Source organism: Camelus ferus, chromosome 20 (assembly GCF_009834535.1).
Source record: "Camelus ferus isolate YT-003-E chromosome 20, BCGSAC_Cfer_1.0, whole genome shotgun sequence".
Taxonomy (NCBI): domain Eukaryota; kingdom Metazoa; phylum Chordata; class Mammalia; order Artiodactyla; family Camelidae; genus Camelus; species Camelus ferus.
The window spans coordinates 38,254,301-38,272,229 of record NC_045715.1 but is presented as its reverse complement, the minus strand read 5'-3'; the positions used below and the strand labels follow the sequence as shown (position 1 = coordinate 38,272,229).

At 43.6% G+C, this 17,929-nt stretch overlaps 1 protein-coding gene across 5 annotated transcripts in view; it reads right to left on the bottom strand.

Annotated features, from left to right (window-relative positions):
• Positions 1–17,276, bottom strand: part of ZNF451 (zinc finger protein 451) — a 73,211-nt gene extending 55,935 nt beyond the window's left edge. For 2 of the 5 annotated variants that reach the window (XM_032463327.1, XM_032463328.1), the window contains exons 1-3: positions 16,940–17,195; positions 16,486–16,569; positions 9,194–9,274 (exon numbers count right to left, since the gene is read on the bottom strand). In XM_032463327.1, coding sequence (XP_032319218.1) covers positions 9,194–9,274; positions 16,486–16,569; positions 16,940–16,960 — 186 coding nt within the window. In that variant the 5' untranslated portion in view covers positions 16,961–17,195. Of the gene's footprint in view, positions 1–243; positions 7,731–9,193; positions 9,275–16,485; positions 16,570–16,939 lie in introns of those variants that run through there. The other 3 variants (XM_032463329.1, XM_032463325.1, XM_032463326.1) reach the window with 3 other exon arrangements.
• Between the last annotated feature and the right edge of the window lie 653 nt (positions 17,277–17,929).

Here is a 17,929-nt window from a genome sequence, read left to right as displayed (position 1 = left end):
CGAGCACAATGCTGAACTGAGACTTGGGGCAAGAGAGTATATTCAAAGCTCGGTTCCACCACCTGAGCAAGATGCTTCATGCAGGTTCCATTTCCTCATCTGCAACCCTTAGGGTGATCTCTGCCTCACGAGCACCGTGCCACCAGCACAGGGCCAAGCATCCAGAAGCTCCACCAGGGAGGTTCTCCCCTCTACCCTTTCCCAGCTAGGAAGATGACAATTACTGGACCCAATACTAGCGTGGAGCTTTCAAAGTCTGTCAAAGTATATTTTTGCCAAAAGTGAAATAAAACAGGAGCAATTATAAGCCATTAAACAAAGACCAACACACATCCAACTCTGTGCTAAGAATCTAAACGAGACTAATTACAAATTAACTATATTCTACCCACGGCAGAAGGGAGTGGGCTGCACACCCTATGGCAGGAAGCTTAGTCTAACTGAATGTTTTTAAAATGGAACTGAAAGTTTAACACTGTATTTAGTGACCTGGAACACGCTTTTCCCCCATCAACCCCATCACTGTCGCCTAATTAAAAGCGGTACAGATAAAGGGGCCACAAACATGACCGTTACTCAGCACATTACTACACTGGAAATCAAGGCAGTGCGAAACACAGCCATCACAGGTAAAAGCGGGACCCGACAGGAGGTCTAACCGCAGCCCTTACAACCGAATGCTGTGACAGAGCCACTCTTACGGGGAATGAAAGAAAACGGAAAGCCCAGGACAGCTCATGGGGAAAAAAGCAGCGTTTGGAAGGCAGTCTTACAAAGGGACTACTAACAGAACTCCTAACACCTGAAGCATTCAAAGTCAAAGTTTTTTTTTTAATATTACCAGATATAAAGTATTTACTTTCACTTCTACCAAGGAATATACTACTCAGGAACATGAGAAAACGCAATACAACTTGAGAGATCGCCAAAGTCCTAAAGGAAACTACAGACCACCTGAGAACGCCTACTGAATTCTTGACAAGGGATAAGCAAATTTAACAGACCATTTGAAATTGTTAACAAAACCAGTAAAGCCCTTATGACCTAGATAAACTGATTAACTTTAAGATACAGTATGTCAGAGCTGAACTATTCATGGTGATGGGCTTAAAATTTTTATGAGAGAAAAGATGCAACTGACCAGAAACTACATGTAATAATACATTTGTATAAAGACTATGCAGAAATGAGAAAATAATACTACCATTAAACAAGAAGGCATTAACTGATGAAAGTTCGATAGCCAAAGAATAGTGTGAAAGACTGGACTGGTTACTTTAAAAAAAAAAAAAAAAAGGACATTTTTAAGAAAGAACTAGAAAAATCTCTTACAATAATGCTGAAGGCATTGTATTTAAACACACAAAGCCACATGAAAATCCTGGCTAGTGTGTACTGGTAGAATAAGAAACACAGTCCACATCAAAGAGGCTAGGAAGATCAGACATCCTGTGAGAGAGAGGTGCCACACAAAGGGGAAGAAACAATCAACACAAAGAATGAAGTAACTGATATGGTAACATCAAAAGGACACGGTTGGACTGTGGTCACTTCCAGACACATCCCACTGGAAGCAACTATCACTTCCAGTAGTAAGATATCTCAATGGTACCAAACACTGCTATAAAAAAGTTTTTCATTCCTATAAAATCAAGCAAATGAAAAGACAAAGTAGTACCAAAATATCATCCCACTAATCAATACAAGAAAAAAAAGTTCAATAAAACAATATTCTCATCACTCATTCAGGAAGGGAAATTACATAAAGGAATATTTTAATGGCTTATAAAACTCATTATATCCAGGGAAATAACTAAAAGATTTGCATTCAATACAATGATCATCATCAGTTTACTGATAACTTCCAACTGTATATTTTCTAAAGTGAAAAATGAAGACCTGTTTGGTGTATCCGCTAATAAAAAACTACAGAGAACAGGTCCAGCCAACTGAAGGACATGCATGAGATGCACACAGCTATGACGACCAATCACTGGGCTAGCCGCTAACACTAAGTAAGGAATGGTAAGTTTCAGGAGACAAGGGAACCTAAACAGTGCAAGTCTGGGCAAAATATGCCTCACATTAAAAAAAAAAAAAAAAAAAAGTTTTCAGTTATTGCAATCTTTAAACTGTTTCTACAAAGATCTAATCCGTAACTTCTCACCTTCACCAGAATCCCAGTCAACAAATCATGTCCTCAAGAATACTGAATTTGGCATTTTAACTCTGTTCCTCCATGTCATTTAACTCTGTAGCCAACTTCACAGCTAGAAGGGATTCTGGATTGCGTCTATTCCAACCTCCTCGTTCGCAGTACCTGAGAGGTTATCCTGGATGGAGCAGGCCCTTGAGGACAGTATCAGTCATGTCGCTCAGGTATCACTCAGTACGCTATCAGTGTAGTACTGATCCATCACACTACATAGCACCCAAGCGGCCTGAGCTTATGCTCCCCTCAAAATGCCATTTTGAGGGCTAAGTAAATGGAATTATACTGCTAAAGAAGCTGCCACACAGTAAAAAGTTCAAATGCCATGACACTGATAAGGAAACTGTCATACAAACTTAAAAAAAAAAAAAAATATAAAGTGTCAGCAAATTTACTGCTTTTTCCTAATGTCTTTGTTTCTTCTTACCAAGTAAACACACCCACTTATCAAATATAAGTTGTGTTACCATGGCTAAGAACAAGGTCAGGTGTGAGAAAATCGATTCAATCAGAAACTTAGAACCTACAGATAGAAAACAAAGCTGTCTTAATGCCCAGAAAACTGAGCCAATCACTAACAACTAAAAGAACTACTGTGAAGTTATTTAAATAAAGGGGGAGGGACATACTCTACAACCTTCTGAAATGGATCAACAGTGCTGTAAAGAAAACAAATTAGCATTCAGAAGGAGAGTACATTTAGATAGTGCAATTGTACAGACGATGCATAAACTACTACAAAATTTAAAATCACGGTACAGAATTCACATAAATATCACTAGCAACATACGCAAGATATTCCAATGTTAAGTTTTAAACAATAGTGTGAAATTTAAAAAGGCACTTCAAGAACAATGAATGGAAACAGCATTTCCGTGTACACACGGTAACTACAAGAAATCATCTTGTCTCCACATACATTTTACATCTAGTCAAACAATAACACTTTGAAGTAAAAGGATCATTAGATGCATCCCTTTTGAGAACACCAAATTGTTCAACTCGTGGTGACTCCACGGCCTCCTAGAAAACCTAGAGGTACCCCAGCTGACAGAGGCTGGCCTGATGGAGAATCTGTCAAAGGCCCTGCACGGGGCAGGCACGTTATGAAAACGTGTTAGCTGACTAATTCTGAGTTCCACACACTACTGCGGGTGTCTACTGGGGCTGCTTCTCTAGACCAAGCCCCCATTCTTAGTTTTGTAACACCATCATCATTCCAGTACGCTAAAGACTCTAAAATACAAAACAAACAGGAAGAGACCAGTCTTGTTTCTCCTACAGTCAAAAGACCAGTCTATCGCTAGACCCACCCCCAAGCAACACCAAATCCTGTTCAGAAGCGAGAAGCCCAGCTACCTGACCACCAGTTCAGTGATTGCTCAATACCCTTTTTGTTTTCAGGAAAAATCTCTGGAGATGCCTGGGCACATCAGAACAGGAGAGCAACGCTACTTATCTTTCACTGAGCAACGTAACGCAAAAGGAAGAAAATGGCAATCCCACTTTATAAGCATGCAGGACAGGAGGAGGTGTCCACCAACAATGTGAACATAGCCAACCCTACTCAACTCTACACTTTAATGGTTACCATGGTAAATTTTATGCTATGTCTTTTTTTGACCACAATTAAAACTAAAAAACTTAAAAAGGAGGAGCACATTAAGTGGAAATGCCAAAGCAGTTTCAGAGAATCAGGGCTTTAAGCATCATTTATTCTGGCTTGATTTTTTAAAAATAAAGGTACCTCAAAAGTCATCAAGTTTGTAATCCAGGAACACCTGTGTGCAGCCCTACAGAAACGTGCCAAGCGAGTTCCCCAGCGGCTCGTCCTTTCACAGAAGAAACTACAGCACCATGTCCAGGGCGCACCAGACCACGGAACTGGTGCCGCACGTATCATGAACTACAAACACCTTGCTATGATTCCTCAGGCCCTCGTTTGTTTTCAGATAGTCATCAATGCTCTTCGAGAGCTCAATTTGAAAGACAGTTTCCAGAGCACTAGCACAGACCTAAAAAAGTAGAAAACTGTGAAAAATATAGAGAAATTAAAGGGAATTGTTAACTCTAGACATGACTTGACCAAATTTGCCAAGAGGAGACTCCACCAAGACTGCAGCTTAAATTTAATCTACAAATGGGACAAAAGAATCAATACAGTACCCTGAAACTACCTGACAAAATAACTTCTTCCAAGCAGGGATATTTGCGTCTTCAACCTCTATAGCACAAACAGAGTGAGAAAGAAAAGCAGACAAAAAGGGTGCTGAATATGGTTAGGAGGGGGAATGAGCTTCCAGTAACTATTAAACAAATGGGGCACCCGGGAGAACGTCAGTCACCACTGCGCAAGACCCATGGCGAGAAACAAAAGCCACACAAACCCTCAAACAGCGCTCTGTTCCACTAACAGCAAACTCAAGAATACCACAATCAAGCAGACGGGAAAAACAACGCACACATCTGACGAACCAAGAAATTACAAAATTCTGTCTGTCAGTAAATTCTTTTTCCTATTTGGCCAAGCAAATAATACTAGATGATGTGCTCAGACCCCTCAAATCTGACATTTTCTCCGTTTCTGAAGTCACGTTGCAAAGACCAGGATCTAAGGGCTGGTATACATACAGCCACTGCCTTGAGATTGAAGATACTGTCGGACATGTAAGTGAGGTATCTGCTGCCAGTTCCAGTATGATAGAGAAATATTAATGCAAAGAATTGGACACAAAAAGATAAGCCGTCTCTCACGGTTAAGAGTCTGACTAGATTAACGGACCAATAAACCCAGAGTATGTCACTGAAGTCTTGACTTCAGACTTTCAAGAAATCGTTCAAGGAGATCCAGAAAGAGAACTGTGTGAGACGTTCTCTTTCCAACACCCACAGTTGTCCTCTACATCTTAAGCATGTCTCAGTAACATCGAGATTGACAGCATCCCACTCTATTACGATAAGAAGGCCGGACTGTCAGGCATGTTTGGAATTCTTGCTCTTTAAAGAGTTCAGATTTGCCTGCCTGGATGGTGTAACATCCTTAATTTCCACAGCACTAATGTGCATATCGTTTTTGTATTTAGAGTGTGATGAATTATCAAGTTCAAAAAAGTGTAGAAGGCAGTCAAGGTCATTTTGGCTCAAGGCCCGGATTATCCTGAGAGAACACCATGACTGGGTCTCACAGCCTGCTGATACACGGAGCTTGCCAGGTCACAGACCAGGAGTGACGACTAGAGAACTCTCTCACGTGCAGCTCTGAGTGGTGGGTGACTGGTATAGCAGGCCTCAGTCTTGCTGAGACAATTTCTGTGAAAGTTTCTACAGAGATGTCACAGGTAGGAAAGTCTTCTTCCAGCCGGTGTCCACAGCAGACTTGTGACATCTAGCCATCCCACTGGAAGCAAACTGGATTTGGCAAATTTTGACTTGAATTCCACTTCTTGACACATAGCTTCAAGGCAGATTCTGAAGTCTCACAGAGCCTGAGAGTAGGACGGACCCCCGGTGAGCTAATTATCCTGACAAAGAGATTATAAGAGATTTGTCACTCTGTGAAGATCTGACAAACCAAAGCCTAAACAAGGAAGCACTGACGACCTAAAAATGAAGGATTTGCCTCTGGTGTTAGATCTAGTAGCAGGTTATTTCCAAGTTCCAAATCTGCTAGTCCTCAGTTTATCAGCAAGATTTTCCTGAGGAAGAAGTCGTCGTATTTTCCCTTAATCACAAGAGGACTCAGATTCCTGAGTCCCCTCCCTCGACTTATTCTGGACTAGAAATCACAGGTAAACCCTTGTCCGACCCTGCTTAAAGTCTCTACTGCTCAGTTGGCCAATAAAGCATGAGTCTCTTTATTATCTACTTCATTCCAAAAGTCTAGAAGTCAACTGTCAGCTGTGACAACTCCAGACAAATGTTCAGTCTGCGAGGTGGCCTCCCACCCGCAGACCCACGTGAGTGGGGAGGAGCAAGTAAAACAGGCAGCATCTCAGATGCTACGCGGCTGAACGTGAGCGGGTTACTAGTTCTTGTACCCGTGGCGTTCTGGAGAGTCTCCCTTCTTCCTGTATCTATAGGGGTGGTTTCGGGATTTGTACCAATCCCCTCTCGAGTATCCTTTACTGTGACAGTGTGCTTTCTGATCATGACTATAAAAGTATCGATGTTGGTTATAGTACTTGTTGTGGTCTTTATAGTCATTTTCTTTTATACTGTTTTCTTCAGCAACAACAGCATTGACATCTTGCCCAAAGAGGGAAGTACCATCAAAGGGCAAGTGTGAGATCTTCTCCTGGGTCTTCTTGGTGAGCGATGTGAGTCGGAGCCAGGCTTGCCTTCTGTAGTCTATCGCCATCGCCATCACTCTGACCACAGAGTCCATGATGTCCCTGGTAGTACAAAGCTGCCAGAGGCCTGCATCCATACCGTCTGATATTATACACCTCGCTTTTCCACGATCAAACTCTGGGTCGTGGACCAGATCCTCCATGTCTTCCCAGAGTTTACGCTGGTACTGAGTCATGTAGGCCATGTAGCTAGCAGCCCGGGCCGCGATGGAAGCAGCGTGGTAGAACCTACAACCCATGACCTCCATTTCTTTTGAGGCAGAATCGAGCGGAGACACTGCGCTCCCTCTTCGGCTGTGCGCCAGCGCTTCTACAATGGGGCCCCCGGCGGGTGGATTCGGTTGGAAGGGAGAGGTATCCTTGGCCACAGGATATACCCTGTGTCCCATGAAAGAAGAAGGATGGCAATCAGCAGGGTCTTTGAAAACCTCAGTGGTGGCAATTCTCAGAAGAGGATGCAGGGGAGGAACCAAACGTTTCTTAGAGGTCACACAATCAGGCTTCCCTTCACATGGTTCCGCTTCAGACTGCAATGTGACTCTCTTTATAACTCCTCGCTGCTCCATTCTCTTTAAGAGACCTGTGAAACTTGACTGACTGGGGTCAGCTGGCTGCCCTTTGTCATCGGCAGAGGGGGACTTGCAGTCAGCTTCTTCTTCCACTGTGGATAAATGTTCTTCCTTGGAGGTGGAGATGTCCCAAGGAACCGAGGAGTTCTCACTTGGCCTAGAATGATGAAATCTAAAACAGCTCCTGGACTGCAGGTCCTGTATCACTCGGGACATCTCAGCCACCTGTGTCTGGAGATAGAGGATGGCATCCTGTCCGTGCTGTGAAGCTGAAGACTCTACAGGTAAATCCTCCTTGACCTCTGAAGAGGCCAAAGATTCTTGGGGGACCAGAAGTGGAGATGAAGGCAGAGTCTGATAACTGTGTGATGGTTTAAGTGTCTCTGTCTCAGAGATCTTAATATCGGAATTATTTGGATCATTTTTCTGGTTCTCCAATGGGTTCTCAACAGAGGAAGGCTGAGAAACTATCCTTTGTGGACTGCTGGTGCAACTCCCAGAGGAGGAGCTGCTGTCTCCAATGGAAAGAGGAACACTGCAGCTAGAGCACATTTCTGGGCGATGACTCTCAGAGGATGGCACCTTAGACTCAGGCATTCTCTGGGTTATCCACATGAACAAGAAAACCAAGGAAGAAAAAAAATACGCTTTTAATATGTTAACTTTCAAGTGCAGAGATGCATGTCCAGTAAGTAGAACTCAATTTTTTAAACTATTATAATTAACAACAAAAGTTGCAATCCACTACAAGTCAGCAAGGGGACCGCCGAAGTCAAACCCACACGTTTTTACTACCCCGAAGGCCCGATACAGCTACTGGCATTAAACTGGCGCTCTCTGTGAAAAAGGAGTCAAGACGAGCCCAGTTCGAGCGGTGCCATGCCAGCCTACAGCTTGTCCCCACTGCTAGGGTAAGAGGGAGCGCGACTACTGGTGACAACAGTGTTTTTAAAAATCTCATTCAGCATGTGTAAGTCAACAAGGAGACCTTAATAAGGGCAGAGAACTTGGAAAAAGTCCCATCGAGAGGAAAAAAGTTTCTAAAAGTCCCCCACTGCAGTTTTAAGACCCTTTAAAAATTCTCTGATTCGCTTTTCATGAAGAACAAAACGTTTCAGTTGCATGGTTCTGCTTAATGGTTTGTAGTTTTCAAGGAGCTCACGTATATACCTGCTACCTCATTTCAGCCTCACAACAACCCTGTGAGGTAGGTGTCATCCTTATGTGATAAAGAAACTGAGGCCAAAAGGCTACTTAATTTACCCAAATTCACAGAATTCATAAGGAGTAAAGTAAAGACGAAAACCTAGGCATTTTTATTTCAAGTCCAAGTCTCAATTCCTTGTATCATAGGGCAGGAAGTTTTCTGGCCACCTGGAACGCAGAGCCAGGAGTTCGCTAACCCAGCAAGGAAACAGTCCATTAATAGAAACCTGGGCCAAGACAAATGAAAAACAAGATTGCTACAAAGGGCTCGGCTACCCTGGACCTCAGAGTGAGGGAAGTATTAGTTTAAGAGTCCAACCCACAGCCAACAAATCACAGGTAAGAAAGAAGACTCCAAATATGCGGGGACGGAGAGGGTGAAAAGGAAGGACGCCCGAATGACCCATAACCCTTCCCCGCATTCCATTTCCTACAAGATCTTCGCATTAGCTTTCTTCTAAGATAAAACCAATTTTCTGTGGCCCCATGGTTCTGGGAGAAAAGGACCCACTTCTGCAGGGCACCTGAGGAGAGACAGGAAAGGAGAAGGGAGCCAAAAAGCCTGCAGTTTTTATCCTATTTCCCATTTATCAAGATGATACCTCCAAGGCTTAGAACTTCCCTGTGTCACGTAGCCCTTTCACATCCTCACTCAAGGTAGAGTAACAAAACTGGGAGTAGAGCTCCAGGGCAAAGGACCCTGAGACCACATCTTCCGGCCCATCCTAACAGCAATGGGACAGTCTTTAAAGCACAACAGGTGTAAACACAGCCATCGCTGACTTGATAACTCTCTTCAGAGAGTGCTGCTTAAATGCCCGATGTGAGGAAATGCAAATCACATGTAATGTACTTACATCACTGCGAGAGGTGCTCGGCTCTTCATCATCACTGCTGACCAGATCGATGTATTCGAGGACAGGCCTTAAAGGTCCTTCCTATGAAAGAACAGACAAATTAACAAATCACGAAGAGTTATTCAACTAACCCAGCATTTAAAACAATCCTTCCTGTTGACGTTGCGACTGGCAAGAATTCCTCTGAAGAGGAAGCCTTGCTGCCGAAAGATCACCCCCGTCCCTGACGAGCCAAGTAACTCAGAGATCAGGTCTTGGAGCTTAGAAGGAAAGTGGCAGCTTTATTACTGTGCCGGGCAAAGGGGAATCACAGCAGGCCGGTGCCTTCACAGCTGTGAGCCCATCTTGGGGATGGGGTGGGGTGGTTACAGAGCCAGAGCTCAAACAATAAAGCATCGGTAACAGTCAACAGAATCATTTTCTCATCAAAAGACTTAGAGAGGCATCATGATGCCTCCAGGCGACCAGTTCTAAGGAAGCCAGTTGTCGCCTTTTCGATCTCTTTATCTCATAAGCACTCAAGGTGCCGTCTTCTTGGTATTCAGGTTACTTTGTAAGGTTACTGTTCTGTGACCTTCTCCCTGGAGATCAACTCAGAGACCAAGCACGATTATAGCTTCTGATACTGGACTGAAATAGAAACAGTAAGATCCATAGCTTCAGTTTTAACAGTGAGCCTGGAACTGTGAGTAGCAACCGATCAGGCAGGTCAGTTGACCATTTTAAGGGCAAGCATAAGAATAAGCCATCTGTTAGCCTAAATGTGGCCATTTTATTGTTCCTCCTTCAGCCTTACAGGTGGGAGCAAATGCAGAGGAAAACACTCAACATGACAGGACCTGGAAGAGCCTAAGCCCCAGTGAGGTGTTAGGACTGTGTCAATGCCCTGGGAAGAGGATGTTTAATACAGGAATAGCGCTACATACAAAGACACAGATACCACGAGCCAATGCTTTTCAAATGGGACAGGTATCAGTGGTGTCTCTCAGACATCCAAGCTCAAACACGTGCAGTTCTCTGAATTGCAGCTGGGCTGCATCTCCAAACCCTTACAGAGTCAAACATCAAACCTGGTTCTTCTCCAAACTTTCCTTCCATCCACACTGACTCCACCATACGCCAGGCCTTGGATGCTAAGCTTAAAAGTCTAGATTTTATTCTATAGGCAAAAGGGAACCAATAACCAGTAAGATGGGAATAATATCATGAGAGCTTCCTTTAAGAAGATGAATCACACAGAGAAGTGCTGAGAGCAGGGAAAGCAGGGTGATTAATCAGTCCAGGGACACAGGGACGCAGAACTGAAGTAGCAGTCATGGCAAAGAGAAGAGTGTCGGCATGGTGCATGTACAAGAGAGTACACAGGTAAAACGGAAACAAAGCCCACAATGACTGGCTGTAAAAAATACCCAACAGTAACAAGGAGACTAAGTGGTCCCTAAAATTTCAAGCTTGGATGACTGAGGGATGCTGATGCCATCACTGTAAATTTGGAACACAGAAACAGAAACGTTCTTCTGGACGTGACGGGTTGATGTGCCAGTGGCACACAGAGAAACCTGCAGCCAGCTGGACTTGCAGGCCTGTAATCTGGATCCACAGACACAACTGGAAATGGAGATTTGAAAGCTGCTCCCTGGACCACCTCCTAAGGCCCATTCTCTAAGGCACAAGAGGCCTAAACACAGCCATCGCTGAGGACAACTCTCCTCAGAGAACACTATTAACTCCAGAACTACACTCAAACTGTGATCTTGCCAAGGAAGACAGCAAAGAGGGGAAAGAAGAGATTCAAGGAGGCTCTTGAAAAGACAGGATTTCAGGATTCAGGAAGAAGAGCTAAGCAGGTAATCAGAAATCTAAGAATCAGGAATGCATAAATTCAAAGAAGCTGAAGAAAAAGAAAGCCTTAATGAAAAGCTGTCAGTGCTAAATGTGGCCAAAAGCACTGAGCATTGAAAAGCTGCCACTGAATTTAGCAACAAGGAGATTTTACAATGTCTCTGAGAGGGCAATCTTCAAGAAAGTAGTAAGCACAGAAGTCAGGCTCTAAAAAATTAAGTAGAAAATGAGGCAGTAAGAGCCAGGAGTAAAGATTATTCTTTAAAAAATTCTAATACGTTGAGAACAAGAGATAGGAACACAGCGGGAGAATATGGCTGAGGGAAAGATTTCCTAGGATGGGGAAAGATGGCCGTTGGCAAGCCATAGTGATATACATTCAGTGGAAAAACTAACAGAAAAAGACCCTGGGGTCAGGGGACAGAAGCTGAGCGCTAGCTAAAGTTCCCCTTCCTGAGAAGGAGTGTCCAGTCTCAAAGACAGCTTGTTTCTCCCCTGGGCCACAGCCGCTCTCAGACCAGCAAAGTGCCTTCCCTGCAGGCAGGGATTTAGCCACCAAGATAAAACCAGAGAGCAAAACTTCTGCACAGGGATTATATAATAAAGTAATTAGGATTAATGCCTGAGCTGTAAAAATGAAAAATTTTAAGACTGGAAAAATAGAAAGAGGATAGAGGGACGGATATTCTCCAATGCATGGTCAACAGAGATGAAACACCTACTTTAAGACTAAAACCTACCACTTGTATTAAGATTGTCAAGATCATACATTCAATCCAGGAAGGTAGCAGAGGAGATGAAAATATAATAGCTTGCTCTTTCCAAGAAACATATATTAGGAACTTTTGTTACATACCCACTGAAATAGCACACAAACAAAGTCCCCAAGTTACCAGGAATACAGAGGCTGAAGCAGAGCTCCCGTGAACAGAGAGCAGGTAGAGGAAAGGGAGATGAAAAAAGGTAAGAGAGCACAAAGCAAAAAGTACAATGGGCAGGAAAAAACACCATAAGGGAACGGTCACGAGTAAGATTAACAAGTAGCTGCAGAAACAGAAAAAGCAGGAGTGGGAACAAGTGAGAGACAACTACTAGAAATTTCCTGTTGGGGTCAACCATTTTGCCAACATGCAGTCCTTCTGAACTGCGGAACGATGACAACTTACAGTCCACGTTAATTAAGAGAGTAGAATAAAAAGAATCAGGATAGGAAATCCATATATTAGAAAAAGCAGGGGTCACTTAGAGTATTTATTCATTCACTCAACAAACAATTATGGAGTTATAAGTATAGAATGGTAGAAGACAGCATGTGTTTGAGACCTAAAAAGGCAGAGAGGCTGAGTGGAAAAATAACAAAAGATTAAATAACCCAAGGGAAAATATTACTTATAAACAAACACTCTACAGTTGAGCTAATTTTCACAGTGGGTATGGACAAACTTCCACCATAATGAACTTAAGGAATCCAAACACTCTGGTACTCCATTTATTTTACCCTCATCAGTAACACTTGTCATTGAGTCCCGTAAGGCATGGTGCTAAACTTTTCAGTATGTCATCTCATTTAATCCCCACAATTACCTTTCTATTACACCATTTAACAATCGAGAAAACTAAGCGAGGTGCTCCTGGTTCACTAACGGCATAATTGGTCGTATGGTCACTGTAATTCTGAGGCAGTTCAAAGCATATGTACTATTTTTAAGCCAATGCTTATTTCCTAATTTCTGAGATAAGATACTTTCTCTTCCTTCAGTATGAGAAAAAAGACTACCTGCTACTATCCCCAACTCTGAATAACTCATAACACTGACCAAAAAGTAAGTTATTAATTCTCACAAAAAAGTAATATACAAATATCAATATACAAGTATCAAGAAAACGTAATCTCTTACATTTATGACTGCTTATATCCTTAAAAAGTATAAATGCATGTGGTCCTCCAATTACAAAGTATCTTATTTAAATCTGCTCCATCCGTCACCCAATGATCATCCTCAACTGCTCTGCACCAGTAACAAAATCAAAAGATTCTACTCCAACAACACACAAGTTAGGGCCAGGAATGTAGGCACCTGCAAAACAGTTTAGGAACACACTTGAATTGATATCCTAAGTTTTTCAAAATATTTTCAATGAAATAAAAAACTTTCATTCCCGTTATTAGAAAATTGATTCGGATAATCAAAGCCAAAACACCAATTACCTAGTAATTGGGAAGTGATGTCAATACACTAAAATATGGTCTACAGAAAAAGTAGTTTTACCCTAGTCTAAAACAAAGAAAATGGATTTGAGCATAGACGCAAAAATCTAATCTAAAACTCTAAATAATTCATGGGGGGTTTTTTTCTCACAAAGTTAAGGACAGAGTTTACTTATGCTGTCCTGCCCAATTTAAAAATGTCAAAAAATTCCCAAATGTCTGCTTTAAGTTCAAATTGAGTCACAATTCAGTCTATACTATCTGGCCCATCCTTCCCTCTCCCACTTAAAAAAAAGTATCCTCCAGAACTCAGCATAATCCTCTCTGCTTTTCTGTTTTGATGACTTTCCTCATTTCTTCTCAAAATACCCTTTTAAACGCACACAAACACTAAATGCTACCTATGCAAAAGTAACATACAACTGTAAACCACACATCTTTTTTTTTTAAGAGAACCATGTACTTTTGATAAAAGAACATTCTACTATCTGCTAGAACTATTTACAGAGTTCTCACGCTATCTCATCTCTCACACTGAAATACTGACACTTATGGGTAGGATGTATTTCCAATTCATCTCTGTGGCTCTAAGGTACTTAACTCACGACTATACATATTATGAGCGCCAACATTATTTTTATTTACTGAGCTAATTGGCCCCAAGATACTGAGCCAAAAGATACACACCCTCATTTGTCCATGACCCACTTGTGCAGTTACAAGTATTATCACTTGACCATGTGCATCTCATGTAATTTATGAAACTATACCTTGATATCCTTCACTATTTTCACATGTTCAATGATTCCACATTGTACCAACAATCTTGGCTGAAGCCTCAATCTCCTGTGCAGTTACAGCGAGATTATGACAGGCTGCATCAGCAGTTTTTATACTTTTGTATCTAGAGTAGCACTGGGAAGAATGTCATTATCTCTTAGCTAAAACAATTTTCCGGGGGTAAATTAACATATCTGTAGTTGCAAAGACTGCAGAGAATAAGGATGGGGGCTGAATAAGGGACCACATTACTAAATTAAACAGAAAACTAGAGCAAAACATGCAAATGAAGTCTTCCCAGTAACACTGTCTCTTTATTGAAGTGCTATCTACACATGTGTATCATTTTGCAAAAATAAAACAGTAAGTACCCTGATGAACTGTGCAGTTCTCTGTATGTATATTTCAATAAAATTTAAATGAAGGGGCTCATTTTTGCACCTCCACATCTATGAACTTCCTTCCCTTCAGCATGCTATGTTTAGTTTCGAACGTGACATTTTCCAAACCACAGAAAGACTGCTGAGCCACCATGTGGATTAAAGATGGGAAAATCTGACTAAAAGCGAACCAGGAAATCCACACCAGAGTATTCAAGAAGTAATATCACAATATTCTTTTTCATCTGAAGAAATCTGAAGCAGAGAACTATCTACTACTTTACTGGACAAGCATTACCCAGAGGAATCAAGGATTAAGATTGGGTTACAGAGAAAAGTAGAAGATTCTGTCTCTAATGAGTTTTAAATAGAACTAAGCTATTATTGTCATTGAAGTGTTATCACTGAAAAGGCAGAAGAAATGTTTTCAATAGCTTTCTTGTAGTATTGTAACTGCATTTAATACATATAATTCATGTCTCCATTTGGAACTACCAAACCTTTGAATCTGTATTTGGAAACAGAGATAAATATAAGATATATAAAGATGGATACACTGTATTTTTTAATGTCTGATGAAAAGACAGATTCTCTACGTTAAAAATAATATTTAAATTAAAACGATATTCTTAAACTTCAGTCTAACACAAGCTTACTACTCACAAGCGACCCTATACCTCTTCATTCCAGAGTACCAAAAATACATAAATTTTTTAAATCTTATTTTCGTAGATTCCATCTGAGATTCTTAAAGTAAGGCCCATAGTTCATAAAGTGTGTCATTCTTACTTCGATACCCACAAAATATTAAGGTAAATATTCTCCGTTCACAAATACACCAATATTCAGAGAGAACCGGAAATATCTGTCCTGAAGAGCCAAACGTACTTGAATTCACAGTAATGGAAGGAGCAGGATACAATTTTTCTACCCACCAAAAATCTTAAAAATTAAAAATGAAAAGGACAGAGTACCATAAGCACGGGCAAAGGTGAAGAAAGTCAAGAAATTATCTTGTGAAGACACCAAAACAAACCCACTAACACACAACACAACACTGGGTCACCACAATGGCTCATGCTGTGGTGCAGAGGACACTGCTTAATAACCAGTTTTTTAAAACTGTCCAAGAACCAACAAACACAAATACACATCAATCTATTAAAGATTATACACCTTGAACAGCAAACCTCAACTAACTACAGGACTCAGAGTAGTTTACAGTAGGAATATTCTCTAGCTAATAAGATACTAAGATACCACTTTAAGCAGAACCTTTGTAAAACTCCAACAGTTCTAGGTGGAAATTGTCCCGAAACCGATCAGAGCATCCACTCGGGTTTCTGGAGCCAATGCTTTACAAAGTGTGTCCAGAGATTCATATACTCCTGCATCTCTGCCCAAATTAAGATCCCTAGGCTCCACCTCCGAATGCTAATTCCACAGGTCTGGAGTGGGATCAGGAATCCGCAAGCTTCCACTTAGTAATGCCTGAGAACCACTGTCCCAGAGCGAAATAACCGCACAAGGACACACCACGCTCCCGGTGATGCGGGGCCTCCACTGTGAACATCACTGCTGTACTGTGGAGCCATGACCTCAAAGGTGAGGGAAGTAGGCCCTCAGGCTACCTGCCTTCATGTTATGTTGACACCTGTGCTCAGATCTGGACTTCCTGCAGCCATTCTGGTTTTCGACCTCCTTCCTCGTCACCAGCCGTCCCTTCTCCCTAACCTGGGTGCCATCGTATACAAGACGCTCTTGCCCCACTTTAAAACACGGTCTTAGGAGACTAGAACTGTGAATGCATCAAGCATCAGATGGCTCTAAGTGAAGCGGGGAAGCGTGGCTCAGAGTGCCACTAATACTGCAGGCCACAGTCTTTATCACGGCCACTGTGGTTGCTCAGGGACCCCTCTGGCAAATTCCCTAATCCTTCCCCACGCTCCACGAGATCTAGTCTCTATCAGACGTTCACACGTGTTTTCTGGACATTGAATGAACAGGTGAGGTATAATCACAGAACGGCTTACCACACACAGTCTGGGACTCGGGAAAACCCGAATATCGCCACTACTTACACTCACAAACTGAATGTCATCTTCATTTTCATCCGCCGGGGACTCGGATGCCTCAGGCCCAGCAGGAGGGACAGACTCTATTATCTACAAAAAGAAGCCAAAACACGCTTATCTGTAGAGCCCCGCCTCGCAGGAAGAGGTTTTTCAAAAACGAACCGACAAGGAGAGCTCTCGAGGAGACCTGACGAGCACAGGTCCTGGATGGAGTCGGGCTGCGCCTCCGCCTACGTGGGCTGCAGTGACCCCTTCGAGCTCCGCGCCTCGACCAGGAGCGCACGCCCCTCCGAAGGGCACCCCGGCCTCGGAACGCCCCGCCAGGGCCGAGCGGCCGCCCCCGGGAGCCGGGCCGGGCCGGGGCGGCCATTGTTGCTGCGGGGCCCTGGCCCGGAGGCCCCCGACCCGGGACGCGCGGCCCAGCACCGCCCTCGGGCCCCGCACGACGCCCGCTACTCACCTCCGGCCCCGGGTCGCCCATCTCCCCGACAGCCTGCCTGACAGCACCAGTGCCGCTGCTGCCGCCGCCACCACCTGCCCACCCGCCCAGCCCGCCGCGCGCCGCCTTGACCCGCCCCCGCGTGCGCGCCGAGCCGCCGACGCCGCCGACGCCGCGAGCGGAAAGAGCAGCAAACCGCTTCCCGAGGAGGAGCGGGCCGCTCAGCCCGCTGTGCCCTGGCCTCCCTCACGCAGTCCCGGCCTCCCGCCCCCGCCGCGCGGGCCGCTAGGAACTGTAGTTCCAGCCGCACCGAGACCGCCCCGCACGGGCCGCTGGGAACTGTAGTTCCGGCCGCACCGAGACCGTCAGGCCCCTAGGTGGAAAAGCGCAGAAAGGGACCCAAAGCACAGCGCACGCGCCTCTTGAGGCTGACGTCACTGCCGCTCGCCCGCGGTGGGCGTGTTGGGTCCTCTTTCATAGTGAAGGGCGGAGACGAGGATGGGGTGGGGAGCTTGGAGTTGAGTTTCGTTGCGTAAGCGAAGCGCAGTGATTTCTTCTTTAGCCCTAAGGCAGATGGTGGAGACTAATTCATCAGTTTCCATTTTCCTCATAGGGCTGGAAATGTGGATGTTTAGCTGAAAGAATTCTAAGATCAGGACAGAAATCCGAGGTGTCCTTCCATTACTCACCTGTCCTGCGTCTTCGGTCTCCGCTCAGAGCATGTGTTAATAGGCCTGAGGAAGGAAATTGAGGCCCAGCGCTCCAGTCTCCAGGTTGACCCGAAGAAAGCTGGAGAGGCTGGAGAGTCCTGGACCCAGTGGGGCAGGATGCCGAGGCCTCGCCAACTTATCGCTGAGCCCTTGATCCTGATAATACAACGTACTTTTTACAGATATTCTCAGCTATTACCTTAGTAAAAATAGGATAGTTGACTTTTTCAGTGTTCATACTCAGAAAGTCTATGAAATAGTTCACTCATATTAAAATTTTTTTTTTTCATTTAGCTGCCTT